The sequence below is a fragment of the Sus scrofa genome, chromosome 9 (genome assembly GCF_000003025.6).
Source record: "Sus scrofa isolate TJ Tabasco breed Duroc chromosome 9, Sscrofa11.1, whole genome shotgun sequence".
Lineage (NCBI taxonomy): Eukaryota > Metazoa > Chordata > Mammalia > Artiodactyla > Suidae > Sus > Sus scrofa.
In genome coordinates, this window is record NC_010451.4 from 60,873,623 (window position 1) to 60,901,265 (window position 27,643).

At 44.4% G+C, this 27,643-nt stretch overlaps 1 protein-coding gene across 6 annotated transcripts in view; it reads left to right on the forward strand.

The window, feature by feature from the left end:
• The window catches only part of LOC110255463 (beta-galactosidase-1-like protein 2), a 45,484-nt gene extending 32,302 nt beyond the window's left edge, over nucleotides 1-13,182 (forward strand). For all 6 annotated transcript variants that reach the window (XM_021063179.1, XM_021063180.1, XM_021063177.1 and 3 more), the window contains 11 exons: nucleotides 557-694; nucleotides 1,629-1,709; nucleotides 2,770-2,876; nucleotides 6,643-6,789; nucleotides 9,012-9,083; nucleotides 9,542-9,629; nucleotides 10,301-10,388; nucleotides 10,698-10,809; nucleotides 11,514-11,630; nucleotides 11,738-11,801; nucleotides 12,399-13,182. In XM_021063179.1, coding sequence (XP_020918838.1) covers nucleotides 557-694; nucleotides 1,629-1,709; nucleotides 2,770-2,876; nucleotides 6,643-6,789; nucleotides 9,012-9,083; nucleotides 9,542-9,629; nucleotides 10,301-10,388; nucleotides 10,698-10,809; nucleotides 11,514-11,630; nucleotides 11,738-11,801; nucleotides 12,399-12,406 — 1,022 coding nt within the window. In that variant the 3' untranslated portion in view covers nucleotides 12,407-13,182. The remainder of the gene's footprint in view (nucleotides 1-556; nucleotides 695-1,628; nucleotides 1,710-2,769; nucleotides 2,877-6,642; nucleotides 6,790-9,011; nucleotides 9,084-9,541; nucleotides 9,630-10,300; nucleotides 10,389-10,697; nucleotides 10,810-11,513; nucleotides 11,631-11,737; nucleotides 11,802-12,398) is intronic.

Sequence of the window (27,643 nt, forward strand, 5' to 3'; positions counted from 1 at the left end):
CGTTGTGGCTCAGCAGGTTACAAACCTACAAATGTCCATGAGGTTGCGGTTCAATCCCTGGCCTCATTGAGTAGGTCTGGGATCTAGCGTTGTTATGAGCTATGGTGTAGGTTGCAGACACAACTCAGATCTGGTGTTGCTGTGGCTGTGGCGTAGGCTGGTAGCTGCAGTTCCAATTCAACCCCTAGCCTGGGAACTTCCATATGCTACAGATGTGGCCCTAAAAAGAAAAATATAAAAGATAATTGGAGTGAATTGTTCTGAAAGAGAACGTTTCAAGAACAGTGTGTGGTGGGGGAGTAGAGTGTTATCTGGTCCCAGATAATCTGCCTCAGTCTTTCTGGAGAACTGATGAGGAGCAGCAGAATGTGGCTTGAAGATAAATGTTCCTGGTGCCACGACTTCAGATCAGCCACTGAGAAACTGGTGCTTTGGGAACACAGAGCTGGACATACTAAGACAAAGATGCACACCTGCTTAACATGTGCAATTTCAAAATCACACAAGGGGCTATTTAATCTCTTCCTCATCTCCTTTTCCTCCGGTCCATGTACAGTGTTAAGGAAAGACGTGAAGGAAATGTTGAACTTCAAGTTCTCCCTCAACTTTTACATGTTCCATGGTGGCACCAACTTCGGCTTCATGGGTGGATCTTCATTCCTAGACAATTACCTGCCTATTGTCACCAGCTATGGCAAGTACGGGTCCCCACTGCTGTCTCAGACCCCAGCCACCCCACTGTGTGGGACCAGAGCTTCCTGGGTGGGCCCCTGAGAACCATCTCTGATTCATTTTAAACATATGATGGGGATGAAGGGTAGACAGTTGGGGTTTTGACAGATGACCCACTGCTAGAGTCCAAGCTGTTCAGGGCTTTGCAGGCAGAGGGATCTGTGGCTACCCCTGTCTGTCCGCTGGGCCCACTGTTTTGGGGGACTTACTGCACACCCGTTCCTTTGATCTCGATGTACCAGGGTGCTGGGTGTGGATGACTAGGAATCCTCAGTCTGCCACTCTCTAAGAGGCCAAGTGGAAAGTGAAGGTGAAAGGAAGAAGGAGGTTCAATTAGAAATGGACAGGAAAAGTTCTCATCATGGCTCAAGGGAAACAAATCTGACTAGCATCCATGAGGATGCAGGTTTGATCTCTGGCCTCGCTCAGTGGGTTAAGGATCTGGCATTGCTGTGAGCTGTGAGCTGTGGTGTAGGTCAAAGACGTGGCTCAGATTCTGCTTTGCTGTGGCTGTGGTGTAGGCCAGCAGCTACAGCTCTGATTCAACACCTAGGCCTGGGAACCTCCACGTGCCACAGGTGTGACCCTAAAAAGACAAAAAAGAGAAAAGAAAAAAAAATGGACAGGAAAGAAAAATCTCCAGGTCAGAGTGTCTGCTCTTAGCCAGGACATGTCCTCCCCACGGACTGGTGCTCCTTGTCTCCAACTGAAGCCCCAAAAGAAGCCTTTGCAAGCGTGGCAGAGGCCTTCTGGTCAGGACTAGTTGGTGTCTGGCATTTTCTGGTCTAATTCTAAAGGTTTTCCTCCTAGAGCTGCTATATAAAGATGCTTTTGCTCAGGATAAGTGTCATTTCCTCCTCTCCTGGGGACAGTGACAGATTTCTTTGTGTTTTCAGACTACGGGGCACTGCTGACAGAGAATGGAGATTACACAGCGGAGTATCTCATGTATCAAGAGCTGTTTCACGCTCCTTCAGGTACCAGCAACAGCCTCAGTGTGATGGTAACTCAGCCCCAAGCAGTCTCTGTGCTGTGAGGATGAGGGAGTGGATAGAGACGTTCTTCTTGGGAGAACTGGTTTGCCCCAGTGTATTTTTTTCTTTTCTTTTCTTTTCTTTTTTTTTTATTTTTTGTTTTGGTCTCAGGCAGCATGAGGAAGTTCCTGGGCCAGGGAGGGAACCCACGCCAGAGCACTGACAGCACCGGATCCTTAACCTCTAGGCCACCAGAGGACTCCAACTCCGCCCCATTGCCTTTTTGTTTGTCTGTTTGTGTGTCTTTTTAGGGCCACACCTGAGGCATATGGAAGTTACCAGGTTGGGGGTTAAATCAGAGCTGTAGCTGCTGGCCTACACCATAGCCACAGCAAATGCAGGATCTGAGCCATGTCTGCAACCTACACCACAGCTCACATCAGTGCCGTATCCTTAACCCACTGAATGAGGCCAGGGATCAAACCTGTGTCCTCACAGATACATAGTTGGGTTCATTACTGATGAGCCACAATGGGAACTCTGAAGCCCCTGTGTATTTTATCATCAGATGCTGAGGATTCAAATCTGCACTAGATACAGGGAGCTTCCCCTGGCCCTGGACATCCAGGGTCATGTGGCTTAGCCAGGACTGGACATCAGAATCCTCTGTGGAACTTCTATCAACCAGAGGTTCTAGGCTCATCCTTCCCAGAGCTGCTAGATAAGTGTGTCGTGGTTGAACCGGGGAGAAAGGGGCAGAATCTGAGCATATGTATTTTCCCATTGGATTTTAGGAGATTCTGATGAGCAGGCAGGGTTGGGAACCACTGGTTCAGTGGGAGAATTGGTGTTTCACCTCCATATCTGGGACAGTGGGGCACCTGCTCAGAGCCCAGGTGTGGGGGGAATCCACTCAGTCATTGCCTGCTAATGATTCTTCCCGCCTCAGGCAGGCCAGTCCTGTGACTGGGCCCTTCGTTCTTGGGATTGCAGAGTCCATTGTGTGCTTGCATGGGGTCCGGGTAGGATCCTGGAAAGTCCAACCTCCTGTTTTCCATTGCAGCGGTTCCCAATTTCCGGAAACCAGAGCCTAGACCTAAGGCTACATATAAGCCAGTGGCAACAGCTTACTTCATGTCACTGTGGGAGATCCTGCCTTACCTGGAAAAGGTAAGAGTTACTGGGTATGGAAGTATGTGAGACAGAAGAGAGAGGGAGAGGCTTTTCTCAAAGAACAAGGAGCAGATTTTCAGGGAACAAAAAGCAGTCTTAGCAATTTTAGCTCCTTCTCCTATTTTTACCATTCAGAATAGGAAAACTAGATTAAGAATTCAGAATAAGAAGATTTGAATTTGAAGAACAGTGGAAACATTTCAGGATTCTGGGACCATTCCCTTCTATATAGCCTTCTCAGCCTTCTGACGATGGATAGAAAGGAGGAACACTGCCTGGGTCCAATGTGATAGTTTTTAAACTTTTATTTTAGCAGAGGGACTCTTTCTTCAAACTTCCTGCAAAGTGCAGTCCATAAGGTCTGCCCTGGCCTGGTCTGTGGCAGTTCTGAGGCTCTGAACTTTTCATCCACCCTAAGGACCTGCCATCCCTTCTCGGGGGCGACCTACTTGCCACTCTGGACTTAGCCCTAGGCTCAGAGGAGCGCAGTTTAAAAGCCACTGTTTTAGGGGAAAACCTGCATAATTATTCAGACAATACTTGCTAAACACTGAAGTTTGAGGAACTGCGTTTTCAAGATAATGCTCTAATCTGATGGGCAGGGAAGGTGAGTAGAGATGAAGTGAGGAAGGAGGGCAGCTCAGCCTTGCTGAGGAAGCTCCAGGTCACACTGGCCTTGGTCCTGCTCTTTGGAAGGACACTGAACCTCATTCAACCTGCTTCCTCACCTGTAAAATGAGGCTCATCATTGTACCTACCTCACAGGGCTATTGAGCAAATTAAGTAGTATCTGGATTTGGTGGGCAGGGAGCCAGGCACCACATACTGGGGGGGGCTTGGGATTTCATATTTAACTTTTTCTTATGGAATTTTTAACACATACACTAAAGCAGAGAGGATAGTAGTGCACACCATGTGTGCAACTCCCAGCTGCAACTTAATCAATATATGGCTAAACTGGTTTCATTTACACCCTTGCCCTTTACTCTGTAAAAGATTATTTAGTATTTTAAAGCAGATTTCAGACATCATAATATTTCAGCTTTGGACAATTCAATATTTATCTCAAAAGCTAAGGACACTTTTTTTAGAGTCTCACCAACAAAATCATCATCACCTTGAGGATGATGATGGTGGTGGATGAATGATGACTGGAAGGGTCAGTGGTCTCCAGGGAGATGTTTCACAGCTGGCTCCCTGGAAGAAAAAAAAAACAAAAAACTCTGATTAGTAGTGTTTGTCAATTCCTGTGGTGTAGACGCTCCCACTATGCCTGATTCAAGCTGCCGACAGGATAGCATGAAACATAATGGGGGAAGAGATGTGTACAGCTGGCTCTTGTGAGCTGGTGCAAACCAGTTCCAGCACAGAACCCCTTAAAATCACAGCATATCTAGTGTTCAAACGTTCTCAACCATCTCGTGACTTTTTTTTAGCATTGATTTGTTAATTTTATGTTCCAGTTCAGGTCCATCACACATTGCTTTCGATTGTCTCTGAAGTCTTAAACTAAAGATTTGTCCCTTCTTTTTATTCTTTGTGGAAGAATCTGGGTTATTTGTACTGTAGAATTCCCTGCCTCCTGGGTTCTGCTAATTAGATAGATCCCCATGTGTCTGAAAATGTGTCTTCAAACTCCCTGCATTTTCAGTAAACAGATGGATCTAGGTGCTTGATGAGATTTCAGTAGGTGTGTTTTTGTACTTTTCGTGTGTCCCATCCCAGGCACATCATGGCTGGTTGTTTCTGTTTTCATAGTGAATCAGTAGGTTCAGGTGTTGTTATCCCCATCTATTTATTCTCAATTTCCTGTCAGCCTTTTACCTAATGCTTCTAGCTGCCATTGATGATGCTCACCCATATCCAAGTTTTCATTAAGGCTCTTAAAATGTATTGTTAGAATTCGGTCATTCCTTTTGCCTTTATTCACCCAAATTCTACATAGACAAACATTCCCTCCACCAGCTGTCTTGGTACTTTGACATACAGAAAAGTCAGGACAGAAGTTCAAGTATTTTCTTTGATCAGGATCATGATGTATTATCTAAAGGTGGCCAATGAATTGTTTTGCTGCGCTTCCTCTTTGATGATAAACTCACACATTTTTAACACATTTTAACATGTTTCTACCGCAGGGCAGTCATTCTTTTTTTCTTATAAAATAAGAAGTTTTATCATTTATAAAATTTTATAATTTTTATATTATTAACAAAATCAACTTCAACCAGAAGAGTTATTAGCTTTTTTTTTTTTGCTTTGAGGAATGTAGATACTATACAGACTTGAACAGATGAAATGTAAGACGACTTTTTACATTTATGTCCAACATCAGAAATTTCTATCTCTGTTGCATGTTTTCTCCATCAGTAAGTTAGAGTGGCATGGACAATCATTTTTCTATATACATATATTCATTCTTTTTCAGATCCTTTTCCCAGAAGTCTTTCTTTCTTTGCTTCTTTCTTTTCCCCTTCCTTCCTCCCTCCCTCCTTCGTCTTCCTTCCTTCCTTCCTTTCTTTCTCCCCCCTCCTTCTTTCTTTCCTTTTTTTTTTTTTTTTTTTTTTTTTTGGCCATGCCCAGAGCATGTGGAAGTTCCCGGGCCAGGGATTGAATGTGCACCACAGCTGCAACCCAAGCTGCTACAGTGACAATGCTGATCCTTAACCCACTGTGCCGCCTTGGAATTCCCAGTCATTCTTTTTAGAGCTCAAATTGTCCCATTTTAGACCAGTGGGAGATCCTTTCAGTTGGCCCTGTGTCCTCCTGAGGTGATGCCAGTAGCTCCTGACATCTTCTTTGCTTTTTGGTCTCCTAAATGTTTCAGTTTGTGTGGCTTCACAGACTTGGAATCATCTGTTTCTCTAAGGAGTTCTGAGGGGCCATGTTTTTGTACTAAGAAACTAGAACATTTCTAGTTTTGTGGAAGCTATTTTAAAGCTTTAGGCTGGGGATCTGCTGCCCAGCTTTGCATTTCAGAAGGATCTCTGGTAGCTACATGAGGGTAAATTAGAGTGGGGCCAGGCTAGGGCACTGAGCCCAAGTGGAAGTCTACTGAAGTGGAGCTTGGATAACGGGAGCGGAGAGGAGGATCAGTGAAACAGGCATGAGAGTCAGACTCTCAAATAGATGAATGGGGGTTGAGGAGGAAGGGGAGAGGAGAAAGACCTTGTCCAAACTTTGACCTTTCTGACTGGGGGTTGGTGTTGCTCCTTGAGAAAGACTAAGAGTAGGAAGGGTAAGTGTTGTGACAGCAACATCCATGGACCCTCAGATGGGGAAGTCCAGCAGGCATGAGGGTGAACAGACATGGAGAGCTTTCAGTCAGCCCTGGCTGAGCAGATTCAGAAATAATCACAGTTCACTAGACCTAGAGTGATTTTTCTTGGAGAGCAGGCAAAGAAAGAAGGAGAGAAGGCTTAAAAGAGGCAGAATCTGGCACCCCTGGGTTGGGACTGCTGAAACCCATCATAAATTGGTGAGCAAGTTTGATAAATCATGCCCTTTTCTTGACTCCAGATTTTCCACCTGAAAAATAAGAACACATAACTGGCTAGCAGAGGTAGAGAAATATAAAGCTGGTTTAGAAAACAAAAAGCACAGTTTATATGTGATGTTTAAGCGTGGTTATCATTATATAGTCCTTTTTTTTTTTTACACCTGTCCCCAAATCTTTGGGGGCCATTCCTTTGGATAAATGGATTTTCTAAAATTTTTCTTTCTAGCCTGAACCTCTAGCCTAGTTTTTCTCTTGTTTCTGCCACAGTCCATCAGGTCTCCCACACCAGTCTCCATGGAGCAGATGTCTGTGAACCAAGGGAACGGTCAGTCTTATGGGTACATACTTTATGAGACTATCATCGTCAGCGGAGGCCTCCTCACCTCAAAAGGTCATATTAAAGATCGGGGTCAGGTAGGGGACAAGGATGGGTCCCAGCTTCACTTCCCTGCTAGTAAAACCCACTGGTGTTGCTGAAGGTCTAAACAGTAGTCACATCCCTTTCTGACCTTCAGAAAAATCATCCCTGTTTCTCTGTCCCTTCAGACACATGCTTTGTGTAAAAGCTGCTACTCTCATGGGGCTGCAGTGTGCGGCCATTCCTGGGAAGGCTTGTCACAGAACCCTTAATGGAGTTGGGGTGTTCCTTGGGGAGACTTGGGGAGAGCTTCAGAAGTCCCTGTGTGTATGGGACAGTGATCCCCAAACATTCCCATGGCATGCTGCAGTTGGCTCTGCTCATTTAATTCTCAAAACACCTGTCTAAGAGATTTCTTACAGAGGATGAAAGCTCACAGATGTTAAAAGACTTTCAAAGGATATTTGAGGAGTTCCTGTCATGGCACAGTGGAAACGAATCCAACTAGAAACCATGAGGTCGCGGGTTTGATACCTGGCCTCGCTCAGTGGGCTAGGGATCCAGTGTTGCCGTGAGCTGTGGTGTAGGTCACAGACACGGCTCAGGTCTGGCATTGCTGTGGCTGTGGTGTAGGCCGGCAGCTGCAGCTCTGATTAGACCTCTAGCCTGGGAACCTTCATACGCCGCAGGTGCGGCCTTAAAAAGACAACAACAACAACAACAAAACAAAGGATATTTGAGCAGAAAGTAGGAGAGCCGAGGGTAAAAGCTGCCTCATTCCCTCTGGGCTAAAAGCTTCCCTGCCAGGCCTTGCATTTTATCCTCCCTGCTGTTTACGTCATCTCCTAAGCCTGCATGTGCTCCTCTGTGGCCCCAGCCCTCTTCTCCTTCCTCTTAGCTGCAGACCTGTATCTCTCACTGTTTATCAACCTCTTCATTTACAGGTTTGTTCCATTGGCTTCTCAAACTCACCACATCTCGAACCAAGTTCGTGAGCACCTGCGTTCCATCAGTTCACGGACCACCAGCCTCCCAGCCTGAAGAGGCTTCCGCTGTTCTTGTCCTTTCTTCACACCTTGCTTTCTGTCAATCCCTGATGGGCCACATTACTCATGGCTCTTCTTTTAAGATCCAGGCTGAGGTGGCCTGAGACTTGTCTTTGCTGACCTTCCTTCCTGTTTTCAGAGAGCACCCCTTGTTCTGCCTTGCTGACTCCCTCCACCTAGGTCCCAGCATCCTGGTGGCTGCCCAGCTGGATTTTAAGCATGGTGACCCCTTCTCCAGCGAAATGTTTAGTCTTTCATTAGAGGCTCAGTAAATGATTAGAAAGTGTGTAGACCTTGTCATTAGAGTCCAGTAAATTTGAAATATGAATTCTGTGTTCTGTATAGTATTCATATGGGCTTGTTTGTTTTTTTGTTTGTTTTGCTTTTTTTTTTTTTTAATGGCCGCACCCACGACATATAGAGGTTCTCAGGCTAGGGGTCAAATCTGAGCTACAGCTGTTGGCCTACCCCACAGCCACAACAGTGCAGGATCCGAGCCACATCTGAAACCTATGCCGCAGTTCACAGTAACGCCAGCTCCTTAATCCACTGAGTGGCACCAGGGATCGAACCCGCATCCTCATGGATACCAGTCAGGCTCATTACTGCTGAGCCACAATGGGAACTCCCATATGTTTTTAATACTTACGGATTTCAATTTTTATAGTTTCCTAGTCAAATGTCATTAGAAAAATTGTGATCTAAGTCAGCTCATCTAAGATGTTAATGTGTATGCTTCTCTGGTCTTACATGGCTTGAGCAGTCTTCTGGGGGAGAAGGGGTGGGTAACAGAGCAGAAATGGGTTACATTTAGCCCCTGGAAACAGATAGCCTGGTGGAGCAGCCTTGCAGCTGAGAGTCAGGAGAACCTGGCCGGTGGGCCGAAGCAGAGGTGAACTGTGGCAATAGGCTGACATTAGCTGCCCCTAGAGCCCCCATCCGCCTCTGTCATCTCGTCCCCCCGCCCTGCAGGCCTGTCCCCCTGCCCTGCAGGCCTTTTCATTTTTTCTTTCCTCTGCCCTCTGCCATGGCCCAGGCCCAGATCTGGTGTCTGGATGCTTCCCACACATCTCAGGGATGAGCCGCTTTAAATGGGCTTCCTTTTGTGAACTCAGTTTATCAGCCTCTGGGAGATAGTAGTCCCCTTGCCTGGTTCTGTCCTTTGCTTCCCAAGGTCCCTCTTCCCACTTCCTTATGAGGACCTAACAGTCCTCTCCCTCTTTCTCTGACAGGTGTTTTTGAATGACAAGTTCGTAGGAGTCCTGGATCACGTCAATGATCAGCTCATCCTCACCAAGAACCATGTATATAATCTATGTTAATGGGTCCCGGGCTCAGTTGTAAGCATGGCCTGGCCCTGTTTGAGCTTATTCCTCCCCCACCACTGACCTTGGCATTGCCCCTCACAGAGGAGCGATGAGTATGTCTAAGGGACAGGTGCATGTGCCCTGGGTGAGCAGAAATTTTCCTCATTGGATATTTGCTGCTCACAAAACTCTGGGTCGGTCACCAGGCCCCAGTCTCTGATAAAATGTTCAAGTGACTTTTATGAAAGGCCTGGCACAGGCGAGGGGGGTGGGATGGAAGGGAGGAGCAGAAGCTGAAGGGTGTGCTTGACCCAGAGCCAGAGGTCTGTTTGGATGCTCAACCCTGTTCTTGTCAATCACCCTGCTGAGGACCTCACCCTAGTCTCAGGGGAGACCCCAGCAGTCTGTAGGAAAGTGCCTGAGAGTCCTCGCACTGGCCGGTGTGTCTTGGACAGGGCGACAAGGACTACCTGACCCTAAGGATCCTGGTGGAGAACCAAGGCCGACTGTCCTCCGGGCCCAACATCAATCAAGAGAGGAAAGGTGGGCCCAGAATTGAGCTGCAGAGACTCAGGCACCAGCTTCCCATTGGTCTCATCCCAGGCTGAGGACAGCTGTGGCCAGGTCCACAGTTTGGAAGACAGCGGGATCTCTTGACCAACGAGATGCCCATGCATAGAAACTTTGACAGGAAGGGATAATTATGTCCTTTTCTCCAGGCTCCCCTGAGTCTCTCTAATCACCAAGCCAGTGCAACTGCATACCTTTGCCAGGAGGGTTTTGAAGGAGGCTGTAGAAATGCCCTTGGAGAATGAAGTGGTCAGAGTCCCTCCCTAGAAACTTTGATTTTCCTTCCCTGCAATCCATACCCTGTCCTGGCCTCCCCTGACCCACCCTTCATCCTCTACCCTCCTCACCTCCTCCTGCCTCCTCCTCCCTGGCCTCCCCTGGGCTGCCCTGGGTCACGGGCACCTTTCTTCTCTTTTTCCACATGCTTTGACCTGCCTCAAAATTCAGGGTAGCTGAACTGCAGGAAGTGCAGCAGCTGCTATTAGTGTGGGAGACCATCTCTGAGAGTTGCGGGGGCACTCAGGAGAAAGAATGTGTGTGGGATTTTGCAGAAACTCTGTCCTCCTTAGGGGAGCCCAGGCCACAGCCCAGCATATCTCAGCCTCCTTGCCTGCCTCATGCCCCCTTTCTCCCCTCTTCCACAGGTTTAACTGGGGACATCTATCTGGACAATAATCCATTGAGAAAATTTAAGATCTACAGCCTGGATATGCAGCCCAAATTCCTAAACAGGTGGGTGCCAGACCATTGCCTCAAGGTGGCTGTTCAAAGATGGGAAACTCTCAGAGCCAGAGAGGAGCCCAGAGACTACCCAGACTTCCCCCTTGGTTTGCACATCAGAGACAGAGACCCAGAACAATGGAGGAAATGACCTGAGTTTCCTAGTTGTCTGGGCTGTGATCATGCCCCCTCCCCAGCTGGGTCTGCTGTCTCATTACTGGGTAGTGGACCCCAGATGGGCTGTGCTAGAGGGGACACCCCTCAGAAGTCACAGCTGTTATCAAGAAGTTGTGATCTTTCTACTGGTTGACTCTCCCTTAGAGACCTCCCTAACATCTGGAGACCAGCCTTGTTCCAGCCTGAAGGCCCTGGCTTCTTCCTTGCTATCCTGAGAATTGGTAGTCAACCCAGAGACACCTTCATAAAAATGAAGGTTAGTAATATTTCTCCCCTGCTGGCATCCCCTGCAACCTTCCATCCCCAAAGGGCTTTGTGGAAAAGCTCCCTGGGTTATGGGTCCTGTCCTGTGCAAGGAAATACAGGCTTCCAGTTTGCCCAGAAGGCTGTGCCTTCCCTGGAGTTGACTAGGGTGAAGACAGAAGCCAAATGATGCAGAGAGGTGCAGCGGTGTGCAGGGGGAGCATGTGGAACCCACTGTGTGGGGAGTACAGGGAGGGAGACACACTAGTCCCCAGATGCAGTGGGGACAAGATGCTGAGCCTCGCCGGCCAGCAGTGGTGGACATCCCGTAGGGGGATGTGTAGTGCACCCTTGCTGCCACCCCAGAAATTCTGCAGCTGCAGCCCCACTCTGTTTGGGGCACAGCATGTTCTGAGGAATAGCTGGTGGTAGAAGGAAATAGCTCTTCCTGATGTGGGGCAGGTATGGGGTGAGTTAGAAGTCAGTGCCCCCCCTGCTGGAGGCCTGGAGGGTATGCCCACCCCAGGCCAGGGGCCATAGCACAGGACTCACCAGGTCCCCTCCCACTGAGGGCCATCACTGGTGCTCCCCCCATCCCATCGTGTCTGTGATCATGGCCTGGTGTGTTTAGGGAGTGTGCCTGTCTGTCTGTCTTCACCCCTCATGTCTTGACATCGAGAACTCAGGGCTCTCAGCCCCCATTCCAATCTTTCTTAGGGCTGGACCAAAGGAGTGATTTTCATCAATGGACAAAACCTGGGCCGCTACTGGAATATGGGTCCCCAGGATACCCTCTACCTCCCAGCACCCTGGCTTCAATCTGGAATAAACGAGGTGACCCCCCCCACACTTTACTTTCAGCCACCAGTCCACCGCACTTGGACCCCCCTTGCCTCAGGGCAGAGCTTGCATCTCACGGCCACCCACCTTCTTCTTGACAGATTGTGGTGTTTGAAGAATTCAAGTCCTCCTTCATCATCCAGTTCACAAACAGTTCTCATCTAGGTATGGCGTTTGGGGGAATGTTAAGCATCTCAGACCCTCCTTTTGGGTCTTTCTGGTTGAGATGAAGATAAAGGATGCAGAATGTACGGCATCTCCCAGGAATCCAGGCGCTCCTCTGTGTCTAGCGGCAGGACTCCCTCCTACCCCCTCACCCTCTCCCACCCCCTCACCCAGGCCTTCCCATTTCAGGGTGATTTTACTGGCCTGCTCCCCTAATCACTGTCCCCCTGCAGCTCCCCAGCCTCCCTCCCTCCCTCCCAGACAGCTGCGTGGTGCTCCCTGGCTCCCTGGGGGCATCCTCTACTCTTTCCTCTTCTGAAGGTTTCATGGTGGCTCCTGCTGTCTCTCTTGTGCTGCCACGTCCTAGGACCCTTCCCAGCCACAACGGGTGGAAGTGCCATCTGTGGGTGTCTGCCGTCCCTGGGTCCAGTCTCCCTTCCCCATTTGTTGGGGGCAGGATCCAGATGTCCTTTAAGGATCACTGCACTCCTTTTGTAGGGTCCTTGTGATGCCAAAGCTGCCCTACCTCCCCTGACGCTGTCCTCCCCCTGGGATGGGCTTGGGGGGTACGGCAGACAACCCATCTTTCTCTTCCAGGATACTGAGCCTTGAGTGGGGCCACAGGAAGTATGCAAGTGATTGAGCTGAGTCATCTCAGCAGTGGGGCTGTGTGTACCTAGCAGTGCCGACACCCAGGCCCCTCAAACAGCCCTGGACTTTCTGTTTGCTTTGGTCCTGCCCTGGTCTCCCATTCACCTCCCAACCTGCCAGCACATGCCTCCTCTGGCAGGAGTCAGCGGTGCTGACATGTATAGCAAAACACACCTATTCAGTGCACGCCCTTTGCCATATCACTATAATACAAGCTGTCTGAACTTTGAATAAAATGCTGGAAAAATGAGAAGATGATCAGAGCACTTGACCCCCCCACCAAATGCAAATCTGAAACAAAAGGGATGGTTCGCAGAAATCAAATAACATGTAAAAGTTAAGTCAGGAATTGATAGGCAGTTTCATAAGTGCTTTGTGTTTTCAGTGTAAAAGAAATATTTCCTTTTTACTCTCCAATTCTCATCCCGAAACATTGCTTTTCCAAGTCCAGTGGAAACCCAGCTGCTCCAAGACTAATGTTGGCTAGCCTCCCCTTGACTCCCACCCCAATGCCTCTCCTTCTCTCCTTCCCCTGGCTTCCTCCCCATCCCTGGCTCCATCCCTGGCACCTGACTTCCAGCTCTGCCTTCTGTTGCTAAGCTGGAGGGTAATGTCCTGTGGCCCTGACTGCCTGGCTGTGTGGGCAGCACAGAGAGAAGGCCACGGCCCAGCACTCACTGGATGGCTGAACTTTCCTCTCCCGTGAAGAAGGCACATTAAACTATGTACAAGGGAAATTGTTTTGTTTTCCTTTTTTTTTTTTTTTTTTTCTTTTAATGGCTGCACCTGTGGCATATGGACGTTCCCAAGCTAGGGGTCAAATCGGAGCTGCAGCTGCTGGCCTACACCACAGCCACAGCAGCATGAGATCTGAGCCGTGTCTGTGACCTATACCACAGCTCATGGCAATGCCAGATCTTTAACCTACTGAGTAAAGCCAGGGATTGAACCTGGATCCTCATGGATCTTAGTCAGGTTTGTTACCACTGAGCCACAATGATAACTCCAGGTAAATTGTTAAATGGAACTTTTAGTTAAATGGAACTTTAGTATATCATTTATAGACTTAGGAAAATTGCCTGCTATTTACCTATAATTTACCTATTATACTATGACCTGTTATTGGTAACAAATTACTTGACGCTATTCAAAATTAACTATGTCCAGGTCCGGAGTGGGTCACGTGGTATTACTTAACACAGTTCCCGAAACTCTATTGGTATCAGTTAGGTTGCTTTGGGTTGTAATTGATGGAATACTCAGATAACAGTAGTTACAGATTCCTTATTTCATGCAGACATCTGCAGGTATACATCACCAGGGTAGATGATGGCAGGTTTGGTCATTGCTCACTGAGGATGCAGGCTCCTTCTCTTCCTGCTCAGCCATTCTCCACACATGCAGCTTTTACATGTGGCATCTCCTGCAGGGAGGCAGAGGAGAGGGCAGGGGGGCAGGGAGGAAAACCCTTCCTGGAAGCCCCTATTGGTTCTTCCAGAATTGGGTCACATGCCCGCCTATCCACCTGTGATCCGCAGAGGGTGGTGTGATTACCAACCTGGGTGATGATGAGAGATTGGGAGGGTGGCCCCTGAAAGCAGTGATTCTCAAACTTAGCTGCAAAATGGAATTATTTGGGAAGTCCTCGAAAATCTCTGTGTCCACCAAAACGGCCCAAGCAATTTTGGAAACATAGAACAAAAGCAGAGGACTCAGATTTCCTGCTTTCAAGACATACCTCAGAGCTCCAGCAATCAGAATAGTGTGCTAGTGTCCTGAGAGGAGACCTGGAAGTCCAGAATTAGACCCATACATCTGTGGTCAATTACTTTTTGACAAAGGGCTTGTCTGCCTTTGCCCATGACCCCCCTTTGTCACAGAGCCCTGCTGGGTGCTGTGACCCCACCCTCACTGATTCTGCACTCACTGCCTCTGTCTGGCTGGGCTGGAGCTCCAGCAGCAGAGACGTTGTCTGTCCCTCTGTTCCTGCACCCATCATGCTGGCACTTAGTCACCTGGCTACAGGGAACATGTCATCAATTCTCAGCATAATAAAAAATTACAGCTCTGTCGTAAATTCTACAATCATCAGTGTGTCTGCTGGGGCACGTTTGGGCAGCAGGAGGAAATTTCACATGCTCGTCCGCTTGTCACTGATGTGGGGGCTGTAACAGCTCACACTCTCGTTTCTCCTAATATTTGTTTTTCACACTTTTATATAGAATTATTATGATGATGTCTTTTCATATGCATTAATTAAGCTTTGAAATAAAAATTCTATTCTTCATGCCTTTTGTTATTTTCTCATTTTAAAAAATCGTGGAAATACAGCGCAATGTAACAGTTCCTGACCTCTGGTTCCTGACCAGACGCTACCCTAGCAGGTCCCCCAGCCCAACCCCAGTGATGCCAGAGAGGCCACTGGCTGTGTACAAGCCTTGTGGGGACCAGGCTGGCTGGGATGTGGGAAGAAGCAGCAGCCAGGCTCTGCCATGGGTGGCAGCAGGAGCACTTTGGTGTGACTTTTCTTTGATGCTCTAAGCTGCTTGTTGCTACCTCTTTGAAACTGGAGTTAAGAAAATACTGGGCCCTGTTTCTCTCATTTGTCCTGGGCCAGATGCCTGGCTCTCAGAGCTGTGGAATCACTCTGCTATGCACGGGTCAGAACTGATGGGGACAGTTGATGAGCCCTAGGGACCTGGCAATGGATGGGTTGGGGGGACTTTGTGTGGCCCTGAAGGCTTCTGTCTGCTTCACGTCTAGTTACCTCAGCAGAAACTGGCTCAGCGGGTCTGAACTAGTTCAATGCAGGCTGATAATCAGCTAAGGTCTTCCTTCCTGTGGGGGTCACTTGTTCAGCCAGGAGTCCATCATTATATGGATGCATGGATGCTCCCTGCCCTGCTGATCTGTAAGGGGGGAGGTGTTATGAGGAGGAGCCATGTTACGTGCTGCCTGCCTGGCTTAGCAGTGGGGGGCTTGCATACCCTCTGTTACTTCTCTTCTGAGTGTGTCCCCGTTGACACCTACTGTGTATGGGTACCACATGGCTCTAGTGCTGTGGGTCTTGCCCATATCCAAGCTTCCACTCTTCCTGGTTCATAAAACTCAAGTTCTGTTGTGGAGTCTACACCTTAGAAGGTACCCTACCTGTTACGCAGAGCGAGGTTCTGCCCGACCTCCACCCATTATAGCAGCCCCTTGTGCGTGTCAGTGGCTGGGAGGTGGGCTGCGCTTCTTGTGAACCAGGTGGCATGAGGGACGTCTTCCTGGAAGCTTTCTCATAAAAGAGACACAAGATCAGATGTGGCTGCTGATGTCGCTGAGTTGGGCAGGAACCTCTGTGGCCCGTCGCACAGTAAGGGGTGTTGCACAGGGAGAAGTCCACTCCCAAGGGTGAAGGAAAACATGTGGTGGACACCTGAAGTCCCTGATCCAAGAATCACTCTCATCCAGAGTTCCCATTTTGAGAGAGAAAAAAATCCTATTGTTCAAGGCAGTTGAATAAAAACTTGTACACAAAAAACCTTGCTGCACTGGTATAGTACTTTATCATGTAAAAGACTTTTGACTCTACTTGTAGTTTCTTGAAAGATTTTATTTTATTTTATTTTATTATTTATTTTTTTGGCTGCACTTGGCAGCATATGGAAGTTCCCAAGCCAGGGACTGAATCTGAGCCATAGCTTTGAACTATGCCACAGCTGCAGCAATGCTAGATCTTTAATCCACTGTGACAGGCCAGAGATGAAACACTTGCCTCTGCAGTGACCCAAGCTGCTGCAGATGGATTCTTTACCCACTGACCACAGTGGGAACTCCCAAAAGTGTTATTTAACTTAATCAAGCAATTAAATTTTTTTACACTTTTAATTTTTTTATTTTTAAGGTTTTATTGAAGATTGATTTATAATGTGCTAATTTCTGCTGTACAACAAAGTGATGCAGCTATACATGTACATGCATCCATTCTTTTTCAGATTCTTTCTCCATAGACCATCATGGACTATTGGGTAGAGTTCCCTGTGCTGTACAGCAGGTCCTCACTGGCCAATCATTCCATATATCTCAGTGTGCATATGCCAATCCCAAACCCTCAGTCCATCCCCCTCCTCACCTGTTCCCTTTGGTAACCATAATTTTGTTTTCAAAGTCTGTGAGTCTGTTTCTATTTTGCAAATAAGTTAATTTGTACCCTTTTTTTTTTAAGATTCCACATTCAAATGATGTCATCTGATGTTTATCTTTCACTGACTAACTTTACTTGGTATCATCATCTCTAGGTCCATCTACATTGCTGCAAATGGCATTATTTCATTCATTTTTATGGCTGAATAATACTCCATTGGGCATATGTATCACATCTTTATCCATTCCTCTGTCAAGGGACAGTTAGGTGGCTTCCATGTCTTGGCCATTGTAAATAGTGTTGCAATGAACATTGGGGTGCGTGTATATTTTCAAATTATTGTTGTCTTCATATAGGTGCCCAGGAGTGGAATTGCTGGATCATATGGTAGTTCTATTTTTAGTTTTTAAAGAAACATCCATACTGCATTTCCATAGTGGTTGCATTCCCACCAGCAGTGTAAGAGTGTTCCCTTTTCCCCAAACCATCTCCCTCATTTATTGTTTATAGACTCTTTGATGAAGGCCATTCTGGTTGGTGTAAGGTGGTACTCCTAGTAGTTTTGATTTATATTTCTTTAATAATTAAGGATGTTGAGCATCTTTTCATGTGTTTTGGTATGTCTGGATAAATGACTATTTAAGTCTTCTGCCCATTTTTTGATTGTTTTTTTTTTTTTAAATATTGATCTGTGTGAGTTGTTGGTATATTTTGGAGATAAATCCCTGTCGTTCCCATTGTTTGCAAATATTTTCTCCCATTCTCTAGATTGTCTTTCATTTTGTTTATGGTTTCCTTTGCAGTGCAAAAACTTAAGTTTAATTATGTCCCATTTGTTTATTTTTGTTTTTATTTTCATTTCTCTAGCAGGTGGATCTCAGACGATATTGCTGCAGTTTATGTTTGAGAGTGTTTGGCATAAGTTTTCCTTTAAGAGTTTTATAGTATCTGGCCATATATTTAGATATTTAATCCTTTTTGAGTTTATTATTTTGTATAGTGTAAGAAAATGTTCTAATTTCATTGTTTTACATGTAGTTGTTCAGTTTTCACAACACCAATTATAAAAGAGTTTTTTCTTCATTGTATAGTCTTGCCTCCTTTGTCATAGATTAGTTGACCATAGGTGAACAGGCTTATTTCTGGGCTTTCTATCCTGTCCTATTGATCTATATTTCTGTTTGTTTTTTTTTGTTTTTTGGTTCCAGTACCATACCATTTTGGTGATTGTAGCTTTGTAGTATTGTCTGAAACCAGAGAACCTGATCCCCCCAGCTCCATTTTTCTTTCTCAGGGTTGCTTTGGCTATTCAGGGTCTTTTGTATTTCCTCACAAATTTAAAATTTTTTGTTCTAGTTCTGTGAAAAACATCATTAGTAATTTAATAGGGATTGAGTTGAATCTGTAGATTGCCTTGGGTAGTATAGTCATTTTGACAATATTGATTCTTCCAATCCAAGAGCATGGAATATCTTTCCAACTGTTTGTATCATCTTCAATTTCTAAAAGTGTTATTTTAAATTTTATATGTTTGTTTAATGCTTGTCCCCATCTATTGAGATGATTTTATGGCATTTTTCTTTTGATTTGTTAATGTGTTGCATGACGTGGGTAGATTTTCCCATGTTGAAAATGAACTGTTGCTTTGCTCTGGTAAACCTGCCTTGATTCTCATGTTTGGCTTGGATTTGCTAGATGAACTGAGGATGTTGGTATTTATAGTTATAGTGATGTTGACTATAATTTTTAAAATAGTTATTATAAAATATTGACTATATTCTTTGTGTTGAACAATATAGCCTGGCAGCTTATTTTATATGTAATAATTTGTATTTCTTTTTCAAATTTTTTATTTTTTATTTGTACAGTGATTTTATTCATTCTTATCTTTTTTAATTTTTAAAATTTTTATTAAATTATAGTTGATTTAAAATGTTATGCCAATTTCTGTGGTACTGCAAAGTGACACAGCCATACACATATATATGTCTCCTTTCTTTTTTTTTTTTTTTTTTGTCTTTTTAGGGCCATACCCATGGCATATGGAGCTTCCCAGGTTAGAGACTGAATTGGAGCTGTAGCTGCTGGCCTACACCACAGCCACAACAATGCAGGATCCAAGCCACATCGGCAATCTACACCACAGCTCACGGCAATGCCAGATCCTTAAAACACTGAGCAAGTCCAGTGATTGAACCAGCATCCTCATGGATGCTAGTCAGATTCATTTCTGCTGAGCCACAATGGGAACTCCCTACTTTTCTTTTCTTACATTATCTTCCGTCATGGTCTATCCCAGGAGATTGGATATATTTCCCTGTCCTATAGAGTAGGACCTCATTGCTTAACCATTTTATTATTCTTTTTTAATTAATTAATTTATTTTTTGTCTTTGTGCCTTTTCTAGGGCTGTTCCCATGGCATATGGAGGTTTCCAGGCTAGGGGTCCAATCAGAGCCATAGCCACCAGCCTATGCCAGAGCCACAGCAACACAGGATCTGAGCCGTGTCTGTGACCTACACCACAGCTCATGGCAATGCTGGATCCTTAACCCACTGAGCAAGGCCAGGGATCGAACCTACAACCTTATGGTTCCTAGTCAGATACGTTAACCACTGAGCCACAATGGGAACTCCTGCTTAACCATTTTAAATGTAATTGTTTGCATCTAATAACCCCAAGCTCCCAGTCCATCCCACTCACTCACCATCCCTTTGGCAACCACAAGTCTGTTCCCCATGTCTGTGAGTCTGTTTCTATTTTGTAGATTGGTTCATTTATGCTATATTTTAGATTCCACACGTAAATATCACATGGTATTTGTCTTTATCTTTCTGACTTACTTCACTGTGTATAATTTCTAGTTGCATCCATGTTGCTGCAAATGGCATTATTTCATTCTTTTTTTTGGTTGAGGAGTATTCTATTGTATATATGTGCCATATCTTCTTAATACATTCTTCTATCAATGGACATTTATATTGATTGCTTCCATATATTGGGCTATTGTGAATAGTGCTGCTATGAACATAAGGGTGCATATATCTTTTTAAATTACAGTTTTCTCTGGATAAATCCCCAGAAGTGGGATTGATGGATCATACGGTACTTCTATATTTAGTTTTCTGATGTATCGCCATACTGCTTCCACAGTGGTTGTACAAATTTACATTCTCACCAACAGTGTAGGAGGGTTCCCTTTTCTCCACACTCTCTACAGCATTTGTTATTAGTAGACTTACTAATGATGGCCATTCTGACCAATGTGAGGTGGTACCTCACTGTAGTTTTGATTTGTATTTCTCTGATAATTAGTGACGTTGAGGATTTTTTCAAGTGCCTGTTGAAGAAATGTCCATTTAGGTTTTCTGCCCATTTTTTCAGGTTGTTTGTTTTTTTATTGTTGAGTTCTATGAGTTGTTTGCATACTTTGGAGATTAAGCCCTTGTAAATTGCATCTTTTGAAACTGTTTTCTCCCATTCTGTATGTTGTCCTTTTTTTTTATGGTTTCTTTTCTGTGTAAAGCTTTTAAGTTTGACTATGTCCCATTGGATTATTTTTGTTTCTATTTCTATTGCCTTGGGAGACTGACTTAAGAATACATTTGTATTGTTTGTTTCTTCTTTTCTTTTCTTTTTGCCTTTTTAGGGCCTCACATTCAGCATATGGAGGTTCCCAGGCTAGGGGTTTAATCAGAGCTGTAGCCACTGGCCTACACCACAGACACAGCAATGCCAGATCCAATCCACATCTGTGACCTACACCACAGCTCATGGCAATGCCAGATTCTTAACCACTGCACAAAGCCAGGGATCAAACCTGCAGCCTCACGGATCCTAATCAGATTCATTTCTGCTGAGCCACGATGAGAACTCCTACATTTGTATTGTTGATATCAGAGAATGTTTTGCGTATGTTCTTTTCCAGGAGTTTGATGGTGTCTTGTCTTATGTTTATTTATTTAATTTTTTTATTTTATTTTTTTCCTGCTATACAGCATGGGGATCAAGTTACTCTTACATGTATACATTTTTCCCCCACCCTTTGTTCTGCTGCAATATGAGTATCTAGATATTGTTCTCAATGCTACTCAGCAGGATCTCCTTGTAAATCTATTCTAAGTTGTGTCTGATAACCCCAAGCTCCAGATCCCTCCCACTCCCTCCCTCTCCCATTAGGCAACCACAAGTCTATTCCCCAAGTCCATGATTTTCTTTTCTGAGGAGATGTTCATTTGTGCTGGATATTAGATTCCAGTTATAAGTGATATCATATGGTATTTGTCTTTGTCTTTCTGGCTCATTTCACTCAGTATGAGAGTCTCTAGTTCCATCCATATTGCTTCAAATGGCATTATGTCATTCTTTTTTTATGGCTGAGTAGTATTCCATTGCGTATATATACCACTTCTTCCGAATCCAATCACCTGTTGACGTACATTTGGGTGTTTCCATGTCCTGGCTATTGTGAAGAGTGCTTCAATGAACATGCGGGTGCATGTGTCTCTTTTAAGTAGAGTTTTGTCTGGATATGTGCCCAAGAGTGGGATTGCGGGGTCATATGGAAGTTCTATGTATAGATTTCTAAGGTATCTCCAAACTGTTCTCCATAGTGGCTGTACCAGTTTACATTCCCACCAACAGTGCAGGAGGGTTCCCTTTTCTCCACAGCCCCTCCAGCACTTGTTATTTGTGGGTTTATTAATGATGGCCATTCTGACTGGTGTGAGGTGGTATCTCATGGTAGTTTTGATTTGCATTTCTCTTATAATCAGCAATGTTGAGAATTTTTTCATGTGTTTGCTGGCCATCTGTATATCTTCTTTGGAGAAATGTCTATTCAGGTCTTTTGCCCATTTTTCCATTGATTGATTGGCTTTTTTGCTGTTGGGTTGTGTAAGTTGTTTGTATATTCTAGAGATTAAGCCCTTGTCGGTTGTATCATTCGAAACTATTTTCTCCCATTCTGTAAGTTGTCTTTTTGTTTTCTTTTGGGTTTCCTTTGCTGTGCAAAAGCTTTTCAGTTTGATGAGGTCCCATGGGTTTATTTTTGCTCTAATTTCTATTGCTTTGAGAGACTGACCTGAGAAAATATTCATGATGTTGATGTCAGAGAGTGTTTTGCCTATGTTTTTTTCTAGGAGTTTGATGGTGTCCTGTCGTATATTTAAGTCTTTCAGCCATTTTGAGTTTATTTTTGTCCATGGTGTGAGGGTGTGTTCTAGTTTCATTGCTTTGCATGCAGCTGTCCAGGTTTCCCAGCAATGCTTGCTGAATAGACTTTCTTTTTCCCATTTTATGTTCTTGCCTCCCTTGTCAAAGATTAATTGACCATAGGTGTCAGGGTTTATTTCCGGATTCTCTATTCTGTTCCGTTGGTCTGTCTATCTGTTTTGATACCAGTACCACACTGTTTTGATGACTGTGGCTTTGTAGTATTTCTTGAAGTCTGGGAGAGTTATGCCTCCTGCTTGGTTTTTGTTTCTCAGGATTGCTTTGGTGATTCTGGGTCTTTTGTTGTTCCATATAAATGTTTGGATTGTTTGTTCTAGTTCTGTGAAAAATGTCATGGGTAATTTGATAGGGATTGCTTTGAATCTGTAGATTGCTTTGGGTAGTATGGCCATTTTTACAATATTGATTTTCCCAATCCAGGAACATGGAATATCTTTCCATTTCTTTACATCTTCTTTGATTTCTTTGATTAAAGTTTTATAGTTCTTGACATATAACTCCTTTACCTCCTTGGTCAGGTGTATTCTGAGGTATTTGATTTTGTGAGGTGCAGTTTTAAAAGGTATTGTATTTTAGTATTCCTTTTCTAATATTTCATTGCTGGTATACAGAAATGCAACTGACCTCTGAATGTTAATTTTATATCCTGCTACTTTGCTGAATGTATTAATCAGTTCAAGTAGTTTTTGGGTTGAGTCCTTAGGGTTTTCTATGTATAGTATCATGTCATCTGCATACAGTGACAGTTTGATCTCTTCTCTTCCTATTTGGATGCCTTTTATTTCTTTTGTTTGTCTGATTGCTGTGGCTAGGACTTCCAAAACTATGTTGAAGAGCAGTGGTGAGAGTGGGCATCCCTGTCTTGTTCCAGATTTGAGTGAGAAGGCTTTCAGTTTTTCCCCATTGAGTATTATATTTGCTGTGGGTTTGTCATAAATGGCTTTGATTATGTTCAGGAATGTTCCCTCTATCCCCACTTTGGCGAGGGTCTTGATCATGAATGGATATTGGACATTGTCAAATGCTTTTTCTGCATCTATTGAGAAGATCATATGATTTTTGACTTTTCTTTTGTTAATGTGGTGTATGACGTTGATTGATTTGCATATGTTGAACCATCCTGTGAACCTGGGATGAACCCTATCTGATCATGGAGTATGATTTTTTTGATATGTTGTTGGATTCACTTGGCTAAAATTTTGTCTTTTTTTTTGTTGTTGTTGTTGTTGTTGTTGTTGTTGTTGTTGCTATTTCTTGGGCCGCTCCCGTGGCATATGGAGGTTCCCAGGCTAGGGGTTGAATCGGGGCTGTAGCCACCGGCCTACGCCAGAGCCACAGCAACACGGGATCCGAGCCGCGTCTGCAACCTACACCACAGCTCACGGCAACACCGGATCCTTAACCCACTGAGCAAGGGCAGGGACTGAACCCGCAACCTCATGGTTCCTAGTCGGATTCGTTAACCACTGCGCCACGACGGGAACTCCAGTTGGCTAAAATTTTGTTGAGAATTTTTGCATCTGTATTCATCAAAGATATTGGCTGATAGTTTTCTTTTTTGGTGGTATCTTTGTCTGGTTTTGGAATTAGGGTGATGGTGGCATCATAGAATGTCTTTGGGAGTACTCCTTCTTCTTCAACCTTTTGAAAAAAATTTAAGGAGGATGGGCACCAGATACTCTTTTTATGTTTGATAGAATTTGCCTGTGAAGCCATCTGGTCCTGGACTTTTATTTGTAGGGAGTGATTTTATGATGTCTTCAATTTCATTTCTAGTGATTGGTCTGTTCAGTTGGTCTGTTTCTTCTTAATTCAGTTTTGACAGGCTGTAAAATTCTAGAAAATTGTCCATTTTTTCCAGATTGTCAAATTTGTTGGCATATAGTTGTTCATAGTATTCTCTTATGGTTTTTTGTATCTCTGCAGTATCCGTTGTGATTTCTCCTTTTTTGTTTATAATTTTGTTTATTTGAGTTCTTTCTCTCCTCTTCTTAGTGAGTCTGGCCAGGGGTTTGTCAATTTTGTTTACCTTTTCAAAGAATCAGCTCTTAGTTTTATTAATTTTCTCTATTGTTTTTTGAATCTCTATTTTATTGATTTCTTCTTTGATCTTTATAATTTCCTTCCTTCTGCTGACTTTAAGTCTTTTTTGTTCTTCTTTTTCTAATTCATTTAGGTGGAGGGTTAAGTTGTCAATTTGGGGTCTTTCTTCTTTTTTGGGAAAGACCTGTATTGCTATAAATTTCCCTCTGAGCACTGCTTTTGCAGCATCCCATAGATTTTGAGAGGTTGTGTCTTCATTATCATTTGTTTCAAGGTAGTTTTTAATTTCCTTCTTGATTTCCTCATTGACCCATTGGTTTTTTAGTAGCATGTTGTTTAGTCTCCATGTAGTAGGTTTTTTCTCTTTGCTTTTCCCATGGTTGATTTCTAATTTCATGGCATTATGGTCAGAGAAGATACTTGAAATTATTTTTATGCCCCTAAATTTGAGGTTAGCGATTCTTGAGAATGTTCCATGTGCACTTGAGAAGAATGTGTATTCTGATTTTTTTGGATGTAGTGTCCTGAAGATATCAATTAAGTCTAACTTTTCTATTGTTTCCTTTAGGATCTCTGTTGCTTTATTGGTTTTCTGTCTAGAGGATCTGTCCATTGGTGTGGGTATTAATGGCTCCTACTATGATTGTATTCTCATCAATTTCTCACTTTATGTCTGTTAATATTTATTGTATGTATCTGGGTGCTCCTGTATTTGGGGCATATATGTTGACGACAGTAACATCCTCTCCTTGGATGGCTCCCTTAATCATTAAGTAGTGTCCTTCTTTGTCTTTCTTTATGTCTTTTGTTTTAAAGTCTATTTTGTCTGATATGAGTATTGCAACTCCTGCTTTCCTGTCGTGTCTGTTGGCATGAAATATTTTTTCCCACCCCTTTGCTTTCAATATATATGTATCCTTTGTCCTAAAGTGAGTTTCTTGTAGGCAGCATATTGAAGGTTTTTGCCTTTTTATCCACTCAGCCACTCTGTGTCTTTTGATTGGAGCATTCAGTTCATTGAAATTTAAGGTGATACTTGATAGATGATTATTTATTGCCATTTTGAACCTCGTGTTCCAGTTGATTCTATGGTTCTCCATTCTTCCTTTCTTTTTTTGGTTGGATGGTCTCCGGTTTTTATCTGCTTGAGTGTTTTTTGTTTTTTGTTTTAATTTTTTGCAGATGCAATGTTTGGTTTTGGCTTGTGGTTGCCCTGTTTTTTAAGTGTGCTAACCCCTTCCTATAATTGTGTGTTTTAGCCTGATGGTCCTGTAAGTTCAAACACTTCATTACTATACTAAAATTAAGAAGAGAAACAAACAAAAAAAGGGTCTATTTATTTCCTAATATCCCTTGCCTACATTTTATGATTTTGATGACTCTTTTTTTCTTTTTAATTTTATTTTGTTTGAAACATGTTCGTGATTAAATCTGTATGCTGGCTTGTTTGAGTGATTGCTCTCTGATTGTGGTTTCCTCAATCCTAGTTCTTCCTCTTTTTTTTTTCCTTTTCCTCCCTTTCTTTCCTTCCTTTCTTTTTGGTTTAGAGGAGCCCTTTCGTATTTCTTTTAGCCTGGGTTTTGTATTGCTGTATTCTTTTAACTTTTGTTTGTTGGAAAAAATTTTTATTTCCCCTTCTATTTTAAATGATATTCTTGCTGGATAGAGTATTCTAGGTTGCATATTTTTTCCTTTGAGCACTTTAAATATCTCTTGCCATTCCCTCCTGGTCTGTAGTGTTTCTGTTGAGAAATCAGCTGATAATCTTATGGGGGTTCCCTTGTAGGTAACATTCTGCTTTTCTCTTGCTGCCTTTAGGATCCTCTCTTTATCACTACCTTTTGCCATTTTTATTATAATGTGTCTTTGTGTGGGTCTATTTGGGCTCAACTTGTTTGGGGCCCTCTGTTCTTCCTGTATCTTGAACTCAGTATCCTTTAGATTTGGGAGGTTTCCAGCAGTAATTTCTTCAAATATATTTTCCACCCCCTTATCTTTTTCTACTCCTTCTGGAATTCCTATTATGAGTAGATTGGCCTGCTTTATATTATCCCATAGGTCTCTTATATTGCTTTCATATTTTTTCATTTGGTTTTCTGTCTGCTGACCATATTGAGTGATTTCCATTATTCTATCTTCCATATCACTGATTCGTTCTTCTGCATTATTCATTCTGATTTTTACTGCCTTTAGTTCAGTTTGTATCTCTGCAAATGAATGTTCTAGTTTTTCTTGGCTCCTCCTTATATTTTCCAGTTCCTTTCTGAGGGTGTCTGCATTACTGTTCATATCTTCTCTTAATTCCTTCAGTATTTTCACTATTTCTCTTTTGAACTCCAGGTCTGTCAGACTGCAGAGATCTGTTTCATTGTTGACTGCTTTAGGTGAGTTCTCCTGTTGCTTTTACTCGGGGTGGTTTCTCAGCTTCTTCATCTTGCTTATTGTTTTCTTTTTCCTGGTGGAGTTGTACTCTCCATGGCCAAGCAGTGTTTGCCTTGTCACTGCTGTGGAACGTTTCCTGAGGGCTGTCATTGTTGGTCAGTCTTCTTTGAGGCAGCGTGGCTTTTCCAGAGGATGGGCAGGGCTGACAGGGTCTCTCTGAAGCAAAGGAGGACTTCCTGAGGGCAGACAGGACTGGAAGGTCCACACTGCAACGGAAGCAGATTTCACTCAGCCAGGCAGATCTTGCTGTGGTGTTTTTAGGCTGTGGGGTTCTTGCAGGGGGCTGGCGGTGCTGGGCAGCTGTTCTGCAGGAGTGCAGCACCCCTCGAGGGCTGGAGAAGCTAACTGGGCCACTGCAAACCCAAGAGGTTCTTCCCCAGGGCAGTCCAACTCGGAAGGATGTAGGCAGATTTTTCACGGCCCAGCCAAGCTTGTTCTAGCTTTTCTAGGCTGCAGGCCTTTTCCTGGGGGCTGGCGGTGTTTGGTGCTGCTCCAGAGGGCAAGCAGACCAGGGCAGGGAAAGCCCCTGTTGTGGTAGGCTTCCGGCAATTGTTGAGGTGAGCCCTCCGGGATGGCAGGCAGCCCCAGGTCCAGTGCGTATGTGAGGGGTGGGGGTGGGGGAGATGCACTGGGAAGCACAGCTTTCTGATAGCTGGCAGGCCAGTGAGCTCGCTGTGGCTTGGGGAGTATTCTATGGGGGCCCACCCCTTCTTCTCTCCCCTCCCCAACAACTGGCACCTTGTCTCTCCCGCAAATCCATCTCTTCTCCCATGTTCCCTCTGATGTGGCTTTCCACTTTCTAGCCCTTAGCATATTGCTCCCTACCTCAGCAACGCTCTGCTTTCTAGTCTCCCAGGCAGTCTCTGCCCTGTCAAACCTGACAGACTGGTTCCTAGGACCCCCCCCCAAAGATTGCCCCGTCAAACCTGACAGACCTGTTCCTAGACCCCCCAAGCAGTCTCCGCACCCCAGCCCAGGGACTAACCTCCAGAGCCGAGGTCTCAGTGCCCAGCCCCCACCCAAGTGTCTCAATTTTTGGTGACTGTGCCAGTAGTTCAGATGATCTGTTCAGTTCTCAATCTGCTTTTCAGAACTCCAACTTACTGCTGCATTCTTCTCTGCATCTGGAGATTTGCCAATTCGGTTGATCTTTCCATCAAGTAGGTGACTTTCCAGGGTGTGGGATCCCTTTATCCTCCACAGTTCCCTTTCGGGAGCACCCAGTCCAGTTTGGATTCACCTTCTCTCACTCTCTTTTCTCTTGTTTTACCCATTTATGTCACGAGATTCTTGCTGTTATTGCAATATTCTTGCTGTTATTGGAGTTTAATTCTTCTGTCA